The following is a 12956-nucleotide window of genomic DNA, read 5'->3' as shown; positions in this document are numbered from 1 at the left end:
AGAGGACGCAGAGGTTTCACTCTGCAGAGCGTTAAATAAAGGGTCAGATATGTGAAGACTTTCCTTTTCTCTCCTCCCCTTCTCGAGAGTATTAGGGACATAAGTTAGAATAAATAACGGAGCAGGAAATGTTGCAAGAATGAAATCCAAATGTCACAAATGAAGTCAAAGTTTTAGTATCAAGTAAAAGGAAAAATAAGAAGAGGATCTTTTTTTCTTTCCTTTGAGAATAAAGTTGAAATGTTCCGTATTTTGAGGTCATTCTGGAAATGAAAAATAAAAACCTTCTTCCTCTTTTTTCTCTCTTATGCCTAACACCGATACTCTTCAATCCTAACTTGGTGTGGCAGTTTGGGTTACAACAAGAGTTTATTGTCATTATCATTTAATCATTAAGCCTATAAAGTGTCTAAAAATGTCAATGTCAAACATTTAAAGTTACAGGGCTCAAGGTGATGTCCCTTTTCCCCTTAAAGCAACAGTTCAAACCCCAAAATATTGAGTTTATGTTCACAGAAAACCAACAGAAACTCACATTTAACAAACTGGAATCAGTGCAGTTTGAATCTGATATCATTCATACATTTAGTATTGTTACAATGGTTTCTGTTTCGGTTGCAACAGGAATCTAAAACTGGACAATTTCAGTCCTGAAAATATTCAGTCTGAATTGAATGAAAAGTAAAAAGTTTAAAAGAGATAATACCAGATATTATACTTTTAATTACTTGCCTCTGATCTGAACTTGTGCTTTTCTTAAATGAACTTTTTTTGACTGCTTGTTTGACTTATAAATCTGAATCTGTCATTGGAGTGGCTGAAATGACCTGTCCGGACAGAGGCTCTCTGCAGCACACCGCCAGCAAACACCGGGTCTCTGGGGTGGGTGGTCCGGTCGTAGAGGCATCAGAAGAAGCCTCCTCATTGTTCAGGCCGGGAGGAGAAAGTCTGTGTTTGCGCTCTTCATTAGACATTCTAGTGTCAGCGGAGGAGAATAAATAAAACGCGCCGAGGTCAAAGGGAAGCAGCGGTTCGCTTCGGTGTTTAAATGTGTTTTAACAGTTACTTAAGGCTCTGCAGAAACTCTCCGCCACCTTCAAATGATGGAAATGAGGCTGCGGAGTTTGCAGAGCTGGCAATAATCCGAGTTGAAAGAGAGGATGTCTTTGTCGTCGGTGTAAGAAAGCAAATCACTTCCTTTAAAGACGCCGCAGTGCGCTTCATCTTCAGGCCTCTAATCGATAAAACAAAGCAGGTTAAAGTTTTGATTTCCTGTGCAGGATGACTTTCAGAATAAGGGTCTCTTTTTAAAGTAGCCTAATAAAAATTACCTTTAATTTATTTGTATTTATACACGTGTATACGATAAATCCACCCTCACTTTAGAGGCTTTAGACCCACTTGGATTGTTGCAGGAATCTTTGCCTTTCCCAGTCGGACCTGCAACAATCAAAGGCTGGATCAACCTGTGGATTAACGCAGCGGCTCAGATTAGTGCTGTTGCAGTTTGGTGAAACCCAGCAGCACCCACTCTGTCACCACGACCCGAGCCGCTGAATCTGACGCCTCAATTACGCAGCGCAGTCATTCCATTTTAACAGCGACACCGCTGCTGTTAAAAGGCACACGTTGGAAATAGAGTGCGTTCATTTCATACAGGAAAAAGATGATGGAGTGTTTGCATACAGAAGTGTTTCTCGATTAACAACTGCCTGAGAAAAAATAAAGCCTTAAATATTCCTGCATTGAAAGATTGGGAGATGCTGCGTCAGAACGTTTTGGATCAAAGATAAAAGATAAAAAAAACAAAGCAGATTGTCTGTAAATTGTTTCAGCTTGAAGTCAAACTCTTTGTGAAGCGACTTGTTACGCAGCTTAAAGCATCTGTCAGCCAGCCGGGACTTAAAAGGCTCCAAATAAGATGATTTGGTAACATCAAGGCTTTCCCAGCGGTAATGATTACATTTGGACTTAAGATCCATGCAAGAATTTGTAGGCCAGTAAATCTGTGGAGCTCCCTGCCCCCACGGCTCTTCAAAAGCCTTGTCATTCAAAGGGTTAGGATGTTTGACAATCCCAGCTTGTACTACTCCACCAATTAATTGGATACGTTGTCGGGATGTTCGTTTCTCTCATCTGCTACTTAGAAAGACAAAGGATCGATGGGGGGCTGTTGACACCTCCGTGTCCGGCCGGAGTATAAATGAGGGCTCTCCGCTGAGCAGCAGCATTCACTCCCCTGCTGCACTTGGAGCAACAACCTCGAGGAACACCTACAACTTCTTACTTTAAACTTTTTTCAAACATCAGGCAGAATGCAGGTGCCGAACAGACCAGTGGGAGCTTATGGATACTCCATGCGTAATTACGCACCAGCATCGCTCTACCCTCAGTACCAAGGAAGCCAGTGCGCGTCCCCACCGAAGCCTCAAAGTGGAAAATCTTTCACCATCGATGCTCTGCTCGCCAAGCCGGAGGACACAACCAGCTGCAGGGCGAGTCCCACTCACTGCGGGGAGAAATACCAAGCAGCAGCCCCGGTTCTCTCTTTGCCCGGACACATAGGCTTACCGATACCGACAGCACCTTACGTCTACTCTCCGAGCATGCTGCACTCAGCCATGCACACACAGCCTGGATACTCTGTCTACTGCTGCCCGCCTTACACCTACCAGACATCATGTCGGGGAGCATTTTACGCACAAGGTAAATTGAGCTGTTTTAGTTAGAGCTAAACAGGTCTACATGTCATACAATTAAGCACATTCACGTGGCAGCTTGATTAAATGTGTCTTCTCTTCTTTGCAGCTTCCATGTCCAAAGTCAGCGCAGGGCTGCATTCCTTCAAAACTAAAGGTGGAAAGTCGAAACGCATGCGCACCAGCTTCACCAGCGAGCAGCTCTCCCGGCTGGAGAAGGAGTTCGCACGGCAGCAGTACATGGTCGGATCAGAGAGGTTCCTCCTGGCCTCAGCTCTGCAGCTCACAGAAGCTCAGGTAAGAAAGAACACACGGGAAATCTAAAGATAGGAAGTCTAGCCTCAGAAACATCCAGATCAACGTTTGAGTTGAATATCTCTAACATGCATCTTGTTTTTTGTCTCCAGGTCAAAGTTTGGTTCCAGAACAGACGCATCAAGTGGCGCAAACAGAGTCTGGAGCAGCAGCAGGCCAAGCTGGCCAAACTGGGCCTGGCTGCTCCCCCGAAGAGCCCCGGGTCTCAAGGCCACGGAGACGAAGGAGACGAGGATGAGGAGTTCTCCGACCTGGATGTGGACATTGATGTGTCCGATGACTCTACCGACCACTGTTGACCGAAACCCACTGGACTGCTGAAAAGACTTTTTGTACATACTGCTGAGAAAGGAGGCCGTGTCTCCACATATGGATATTTAATAGATGTATAGTTATATATTTAATTTCCTACATTTGTTGCTCTTTGAGTTCACTTCACATGTTCAGCTTTTTGTATATTTGAGTGAAATATTCAGAAATATATTTTATGACATAAATTGCAACCGTGTCTTGTGTATTTCCTCTTTTTCTTAAGCAAAGGTTTCAGAAGTTTAAAGTTTATATGAAACACAGTTCAACTGACACTTTTTCAAAGGTCCTTAAAATCTAATTTTTTAAACAGCTTGAGTTGATTTTAGAGACTCTACACTGACAACAAAAGTTGTCTGCAAAAGTTTTGGTCATTTCTCAGAAGAGGTTTCTGTCTCATGTCCCTGTTCCTCTCTCTGGTTTGAAGTGGGCGGGGCTTAGTTGGGATGGTGTGACATACACTAGAGTTGACTAATCAGGATTTAGGAACCTTTGAATCCAAATCTAATGAAAGCTCTGGATTAGTTTCAGTCCTGGCAGCTGATTATATTAGATTTAAATTCTTAATAAATTAGACTTATATCAAATATCAACTTTAATGTATTTTGTCATTTTAAGAGAGTTTAAGGGAAACGCAGATGATTTAAACTTATCAAACATTTTTCATTAGACAGGATACCTTTACTTTTGCTATAGTTCTGATGATACCACTACGATTAGCTCCTGGACTGTGTTGAGAATCATGATAAATATGTTCAGGACCTATAGGGGTAGACAGGATGAACTTAGCTACTCTGAAAACTCTCCTGCAGAATTCTGTTAGACAGATGGTGGTGTAGAAAACCCAGATGTACAGGCATCTTCCTGTCCTTTAAAGGGCCTCTTCGCCGATTTTCGACCTCAGTCCTATCATGTTATCATGGGGAGCTAATGCCGTTATGGTTGAACAACAATGCACTTCGCTCTGTGCTTTTGGAGGACGCTATCTGCTTCTCCAATGGGCCCTGGAAAACCTCCGCCAGACTATGTAAAACGTGTCATCTGCTGGAGGCCAGGGAGCTCGCTAAACTACAGTTACTCAATCTAGGACGCCCGCCTCCAATGTCATGTCTCGATCAAAATCATCAGGTTTGAAATGTAGACTGCAGACCTGAAGATGTTTTAGACGATCCACCGGTATATTCTCGTCGTATTTCAGATTCTGTCCCGCTCTGAGCCGTTGCCTGCAGCGAAACCGGTCGTATTTCACTCCAGCGTGTCTCACTGGGGCGTTCCTTTCAGAGGGAGGGGCGCAATGCACGCTGGGTGTTGTAGGACAGTAGAATGGGCAAAACCATGAGCTGTTACTACAACTTTCTCCACAGCTGTGGAGCCAATTTCAAACATTATTGCTTGTAATGATTACAGAGAACACCAGCTTTGACTGACAGCGGTTTAACATTCAGGATGTGTTGTTCCTAAATGTTGGAAGTACATCTTGCTTCTTTAATTCTGTCCAATCCACATCTAATGACTACATATATATATAAGAACACATTAGCAAGTTTATGGTAGAAAAGTTTATCAAAAGATACAAAATGTGATGCAGATCTTCTCACAGAACACTCAAAGAGCCTTTTCACAACCTCTGATTTAAATTCTAACTGATGCTAACGAGCAAATTTACAAATCCTCATGTTCAGAGCAGTCAAACTGTCTCTTCTCTAACAAATCCCAATCAAATCACTATCGTATCCACTTCTCATCTCACTCTGTGCTCAGTTTGAAGATGATGGAGACGTTTCCTCTCAGGTTTGAAGTCTGAGACGAGCTGTGGTTCCCCTCTGATTTAAGCTAAGCAAATAAATAACCAGCTCAGGGATTAGCTGGGATATCTGTAACCCGGGGTGGTAGGGGTCAGTCTGTCTCGGGGAATAGAGAGCTACGGGTCTCACTCTTTAATCTGTTTAAACGGTCAGTACGCCTGTTCTCACTGCTTCTCAAAGGACGGGGCTCCCACATGCCCTCCCACCGCCGGCAGGTGTCCTGTCTCTGCTCCATTCACACTCAGCGTCTCTCCTCCCAGGTGGGACGGGGCTCATGCTGTCTGCTGAAGCCTGCCTGGCAGACATGAGGGATAAAACGGGAGAGAGGACAGCGTGCAGAAAGGATTGGGATGTAGCAAATGAGTCCATCAGAGCAGCTAATTGGGGTGGTCGACCTGAAGGTGCCGTCCTGTGGATAACTCGTCTTTGTTAAAATTGTAATAGGTTATTACGTTAAAGTGGTCATCTGTTTCGTTCTCTTTGGCGACACCTATTGCGATAAACGGTAACTGCGGGAGCACACATCCCAGATACCCGGACCGTGTCGCATGTGTGACGTCCACGGTTGGCTCCGGTTGTAACTCTTGATTTTCCTGGCTGACGGTCGCTTTCCTTTTCAGACTGTTTGCTTCATCTGAGCGTCGAGTTTGTTTCTTTTTCTTTGGATTTTCACTTATTGTTGAAGTTGTATCTGTAGTCATCCATCTTTTGTTTGTTTGTTCAGCCATAGTAGATTACTGTTTATTCACACAGACCGAAAAAGCTGCCGCTTAGCTCCGCCTACCCTCTCTGGCAGACCAACCACTGCTGGCTGATGGAAAACGCGTCACTAACTGGGCGCCGCTTGTGATTTTTTTTCTGCAAATGTCGCCACAGACAGTCAGTCTGTAATACTGCAAATGCAAAGGCTTTCATCAGTGGGCCATAGGCTCCATCACCATCGTGTTACCTCATTCAGTGACACATAGAGACTTAACAGACATTTATTTACATGAAAATCTTCAAGATTATCACTCTAAATATATAGTGGTAATAAATGTACTGTCACATACTTTTTGTTTCCATTAAATGTTATTTGTACAAGATTTATATAAAGAAAGTATCGCTAAAAGAAGATGTGTTGCTTCCTTTCTGTAGTTCTGAATGTCAGTTTCTGATGTGTCGGTTTAATGGACGTCTGTACTTACTTTATGCTTCTGGTACTTTAATGCCACGTGTCTCTGCACAATGATAGGGCTTTAATAATGATTATTTTCACTGTAAATTAATCTGTTGCTTTGACTCTTGTTTAGTTGTTTGGTCAATAAAATGCAGGAAAGTGTCCTGTTCTGTCCACAGCTCAAAGAAATTCACTGAAGTGTCATATTCTTTAAACAAACCACAAAATAAAGACATGTAAGAAGCTGGATTTAGAGAATCTGAATCCTTTTCTTTAAAAAAAAAAGTGACTCAAACCGAAGAACTGGAATTAAAGAATTAGAAGTAGTTGGCAATACATCAAACAGTTTACAACTAATTAATTAATTGTTTTAGCTCTACATAAAATCGATTCATGCAAGTGTCCCTAAAGTATTTTTCACATGCAAAACATCCGGATGGCTCCCGTTTAAGACACTCAGCTTCAGTCAAAGAGAATAAATCTGCAGCACACAGTTTAATAACTGGGACAAGTGTCCACAATTTAGCATGCAATGTGCATTTAGACACTTTTTTGTCTTAAAAATGTTTGTGACGTGAGTTAGAATCAGTGCAGATTAAACATCTTATTTATAATCAGCTTAAAAAGTTTAACAGTATGACAAAGAGCTGTCTTACTATACTTTGTTATGCACAGGTTACTGACCCACAGAGTTTAGTTACGCTGCCACAGAGCAGCTCCATCTGTCCACCCTACTCAGCTTTATCACATGTATTTCCTGTGACAGAAAATCTTGCAGAATCAGGGTCTTTTTTCTCCGAATGCAACATTCAATTCAAACAGAATCAGGAAAGACACCAAGCACAGAGACGAGGTTCTTGCACTTAGTTTGTAAATACATTAAACACATATGAATTCACATTTTCCTTCCACTGCTGCTCAGTTTAACTCCTGAAACTGTGACAGCCCAGAGCTGCAGACAGCAGAGGTGCTCTCAGACGGCAGGTAACAGTATCAAAGAGAGAGGTTTAATAAACAGTAACAGAGTTGATCTCTTCTTGTGTCTCCTGTCCGCCGCCCCCCGCCTGCTCTCTCTCCTGGTGTCTCTGCTCGCTCTGATTAGAGCTGCAGCGCCGCTGAAGGAGCAGAATTTGTTGTAAAAACCCCGGAGAGCCGTTTCTGATGTGATCAGCCGGGAATCAGAGCTTCTCTCCGCGGCCCGGCGTAATCCCATTGAGGGGAAGAAAGAAGCAGTCAGAGGCCTGGGAAAACCTGGAGAGTCCTGGAGAGGGGAGGGGCGGGGGTCAGCGGGCTCGTCGTCCCAATTAGCACAGGGCACCTTAACGGCTGGAGACATGCCAACGCTGGCTGTGCTGCTTAAGACTCTCTGAAGAAGCTGCTTATGAAAGCAACTGTTACATCTTCATCTCTGAGTGCTTACAGAGACTTTTCCACGCTGTCTCATTTCATGACATTGTCTCTTTGCTGGCTTCTGCTGTATTTTCTAAAGCGGACACCATCAGTAAAATGGTCCAAAATTTACCTGCAACAACTTTGAAGACTCAGTTAACCATAAAGAATTTTCTTTCTTAGAGAGGGGACGAACAAAGCCTGTTTGAGACTTCCTGCTTTTCTTTGTCGTGTACACATCATAAGGAGCGTTTTCCCTGACGTTTTAAAAGCTATAGATTTACACAGATTACCGGATATCGACCATTTTCTAGTTACATTCCTTGTTTTTTTATCGTCTATAAATTGTGCAGCAATTCTGTCAAAGATGAAGGAACACCCTGATGTCAAGTGGCCGCCCTCCTGGTTAAATGAAAGTCAAATTAATAACACAAATAACTTGACAGCCTGCTTAATTAAGTCATATGTGTGTTAGGTCAACTGCTCCAACCCTAAAACAATCCTACTTCATGCTGACACACACGGCACGAGCTCGCAGGCACTCATATTGTGACAGATCTGACGAGAGATATTTATCAGAACCATAGAACACGCTGCCCAGAGACTGTAATACAAAGATAAAGAACGCAGCTATACATGCATTATTAAAGATAACTTAAACATATTCCACCCGCTTGTTTTGTCCTGAAAAAGTTTCATATCAGACAAAGGAAAGCAACAAACTGTCATGCTGGAGAAGCTGCTCAATCAGGGTGCATGAATCATACACGACTTCACACATGAAAAAGCATCATTGTGTTAATGTGTTACTCCATGGCCAGAAACGTACAAGAATTAACCGTATCTCATGCATGACATAAACAAACATCATCATTATAATGATTAGAATAAGGGTTTTTTTTTTTACCTTATCTATCCTCACTTCCTTTTAAACATTGTTACTTAATTTGGGTTGTTTGAGCTGAGAATATTTGGTGCATAAATATGTTTTGTGTTTGTGCTTTACTTTAATGTGACTTGGTGTGTTATGTGTGTTATGTATTGGTGATGTATGTTATGTTTTGTTTTTAAAAAAAGAATAAAAATTAAAAAATAAAAAAAACTACACCATCACCATTTCTGAGTTTTGATGATGTTCACGCATTGCTCAGAGGTAAGTGTGCAGTTAAAGGTACAGGCCAAATAACTGACCAATTAATGCAAAGCATGAAATCTGCTGATAAAAAACTGTGCATTACTTCTTAACGGCTTAAGCATGTGTGTGTCCCTAAATTAAGTCTTCCGTTCTGGTTATTTAGGCACAAGGTGTGAGGAAAGCTGCGGATGGAAATGACATCATTTGGACTCAATTTGGTTTCTATTAGAAATGATGAACTTGGGTAACGTTGTATATATCATGTGTGCATGAGGAACATATCTTACATGTGATTTCAGTTTTGCAACCATTAGTTATGTATTTTTTATCAGTGACAAACGGACCACTTTAAATAAGGATATTTAACATCAGTTATAACTCAGGGCTATCTTATTTGTTGCATTAAATATCATTTAGTTCTTGCATGCGAATTCTTTTCATGCCTGGATGTTCAGTATGATTTCATGATACCACCACCATGTGTAACTTCTTAAATAAACTTTTATTTATCTTTACATTTATTTTCAAACTCTCCTTTTTGATGAGCAAACGTAGATTTAATGACTGCTGGGTGCTGATACATTTCTCCTCTTATCACTATTTTGTGTTTCTGTCAACATACCTCAGCTGTAACTTAAAACAGTGTTTATTTTCTGCTCCCTGGATTTAACTGTAGGTCACATGACTCCGCTCGGCTGTAGAGCAGCTCTGAGGTGTGAAAGTTCTCATGGAGAGCAATAACCTGCAGCTCCAATAGGAGAGTGCACTTCATTTGACCAAGGCGCGTTTTAGGGTCGGCGATTGTAAAAAAAAAAAAAATCCTCCTTTGCATTTTATTTGCAAAGACGAGGGCCCCTCTACTCCATCTAATAGTCATTAGCTTTCATTACAAGCGTTTGAAGTAGAAGCTGCCCTTTGTCTCGCGGTGAAAGGGCCGCATTTGAGATGCACAATGGCTTCTGACACGGGCACTGACGAGAGGAGAGCTCTCCTGAGGAGCAGCGGTGTTTGGAGAGCAGACTCTTTCTCTCCCAGGAAACAGCAGTTCCTGTCCAGCCGCAGAAAACACCGTGAGGCCAGTTAAGAAATAAAAGACGCTCTGGGAGGGCTGGAACCAGAAAGCGTCTGGTTCCCTAATAACGTGTCATTTAGCCAACGTGTGGATTTTACGCACGAGGCAGAACAAACTATTATTAAATGTTGGATGATATCGATCAAATATTCAGGACAAGTGTCTATTTATAAATCTGCGCAGTGGATACCCGTATTAATTCACTTCCTGTAGCTGAAAATGTCATATCCGCCCACTTTAATAGCTGTCTTAAAGCAAATTTATGATGACATTTTCTGCCATATAGCATCACAAAATATTCCCATAACACTCACATGGGTAACTGTGCTTGTAATTGGGTTGCAGACGGTTTAAAATAAACTTTAAACCATTGTCATAAAATGGTTCAAATCGACTGTACAGTGTGAAAACAGCACAGAGCTATATGACCGGGATAAAGCGCGATATGAACACGTATCTTTTCTCCAGGCCGTGTTAATCGCGGGGTGTTTGTTTATGCAGAGTTGGGGAGCCGGCGGAGGAGCGGAGCCTCAGTACAGGTGGCTAAACGACAGCACTTCTCACGCAGGTGGCACAAACGCAGCGACGTGCTACTTTTCCCATCTCGTTATAACGGGGTGAAATTTTCCAAGTATTTAAGTGGGACAGATTAGCTGAACACACAACGCTAATGCGAAACAAAATGGCCAATTAGTTTATTAATGAAGGCGGGAGGTGAGAGGGAAACCCGGGGCTGCAGCTGGTCTGCGGGTCTGACTGGATCTGATGGTTCCAATCAACAACAGGAGACCAGAACTGGATCTACAGGCCGGTAATATACCACTACAGCCGGATCCCTGTCTTTATCACATACTTTTTATATATTAAGTTAAGTAGGCTTTCAGTTAAGACGGTTGTTGATTTTGGAAATAGATTTTTAACATACACATACACTTGGTTTAAGTGTTTTTAAAATTCAAATAAAATTGGATTACTTGCTTTTGAGGGCTTCTTGTTCTTTTTCTAAAAACAGTTAGAGGTGTAGTGTTATTTTTTTTCAAGAGATGTTTCTAATATTTGATTGACATGATGATGCCAGTTGCTCTTTGACCACTATAGCTGCTATTTGTCTGCACGAAAACACAATTCTCAGCATGTTTTAAAGGCCATTAACTCCATCACGCTTGCAAAAAGCACTAATATTGGTTTCATAGCTGACTACAGGTGACAGCTGAATTCTGCAACATAATAATGTATCATTATCTTCATCTATAAAACCTGTATTATGCAGTCAGTTCAATGTCTAGTTGTGTGAAAGAATGGGGAGTGGGTACTGAGGTCAGAGAATGCAGCTGATCTCTACAGGAAATCTTAAATCCTATAAACATGCTCTTCTTTGGTTCAACCACCAGGTGGCAGCATTGGTCTAAACACCATTTTCACATCCACAGCATCTTAAATTCACAGCAGTTTTTAACCCTTAAACTGATCTACTATGAAAACTGTCCTTTAACTATTATAACGATCCATCTGCTGGCACATCATGTAATCATGTTTGTAACAATGTTCCTGAAGCTAAGAGTGTACTTGACAACAAATCCAAATAGTCCAAATTGTCATAAATTATGTACATTTAGAAAAACTGCTTGTTTCTTCCAGCACTGGAATTAGTGTTTGTTAAATAAGTAACTCATAATTAAGCTGCTGTGAAAAGGCCAAAGCAAAACCATCAGTCCCAGTGTATCTCTAAGTGTGATTTCATTTTTATTTTTTAAGAACCTTGTTGTAAAAAGTCCCTTAAACTACTGTATAATTATGCTTTTATTATTCTCTTAATTAAAGCAAGTGTGTTCAGTTTATCTAAATGTTTCAGTTATGGCGCCAGTAATAACACCATGTTGTTCAGAAAGAGGCCACTAGAGGGCAGCACGTGATTAAACTGAGCGTCTGTCTCTGAGAGCCTCCTTTTCTTTGCACCTTAAAAACACAAACATTGTGATACTTTACACAGACAATTAACGGCACTATTTGTTTTCATTTAGTGTGACTGAAGCCTATCATTTATTAGACTGTTTGGTGGTTTTAATTGTTGTACTTTTGTATTTGTGTTTACACAGGACTCCATGTAAGCCAAAATGCTGCAGGTGAAGTAAAGTAGATGTAATAGAATTTAAATCTACACACGTATTTTAATGTGTAAAGTTGCATTGCAGAATATGTACTGTGGGACATCTGTTTTACTTTAATTAAAATGTAACAGTTTTAAAGGAAAATGCAGCCTGAAATTGCAGTGTGAAATGATACTTAAGTTAAGTTGGATAACAACTATATTTGAAGCATTTCTGAGGCATGAACGAGATGTGAATGCAACAGTTCTGGGTAAATAAATACAGAAAAACAAGTTCATTAAAATGTAACTTAAAGGGTAAAATAAGGCACCGTGTTGCTCCAAACCCAGCCTCTGCTCTGTTAACTATTCTCTCGTGAAGTTTACTTTAATAGCCAATATGTAAACGAAACCACTTCTCCTTTATTGTTATTAATACATAATCTGAAGACATTTTAAAATCCTGACAAAGATCTTAACTCTACATTTGATCTATTTTGCAGCAGTGCTCAAGGAGATTAAACAAATGTTACACTAAAAATATGTCAGGAATTTTACACTCTTAAAAAAAGGAATTTCACAATAAAAGCTATTTCCGTTGGAGACTGTATCGCAGTGCTCGGTTTGCTCAGGGTCTCAACATGATCAACATGCAGGTACGGAACAACGGTCGACTGCCCTGCTTTGTTTTTGTTCACGCAAAGCGATTTGGCCATCTATTAACCAGCCGCGATCAGGGTCAGCGCGTAAAGGCCCCGCAGGGTTTCATCATTAAACTCAACAGCGCTTTTCGGTCAGACCTCAAGTTCCTGCTGCCGCGCTGTGCGTAAAAACACGGATTGAATAGAAAGAGTTATGTGACTGTGAACAGGCTGAAACCTTGTTTAAGAATTACATTGGAGCGGATTTCATAACTTTCTTTGATATCTGTAACACTGCCTTTTGTACTCACAACCTGGATTTACAACGTGACCTTCTAACCAAACG

General features: G+C 41.2%; 1 protein-coding gene across 1 annotated transcript; it reads left to right on the top strand.

Moving 5' to 3' along the window:
- Positions 1–2315: 2315 nt before the first annotated feature.
- On the top strand, positions 2316–3313 carry noto (notochord homeobox). The gene is made up of 3 exons (XM_069662498.1): positions 2316–2706; positions 2809–2996; positions 3107–3313. Exons 1-3 carry the CDS (start codon positions 2316–2318, stop codon positions 3311–3313), a joined length of 786 nt encoding a protein of 261 aa, XP_069518599.1.
- Positions 3314–12956: the final 9643 nt, after the last annotated feature.

The sequence above is a fragment of the Semicossyphus pulcher genome, unplaced genomic scaffold (assembly GCF_022749685.1).
Source record: "Semicossyphus pulcher isolate SPU_LCO1_2020_fin unplaced genomic scaffold, fSemPul1.0.p SCAF_14, whole genome shotgun sequence".
Lineage (NCBI taxonomy): Eukaryota > Metazoa > Chordata > Actinopteri > Labriformes > Labridae > Semicossyphus > Semicossyphus pulcher.
This window is presented reverse-complemented; position numbering and strand designations above follow the sequence as displayed.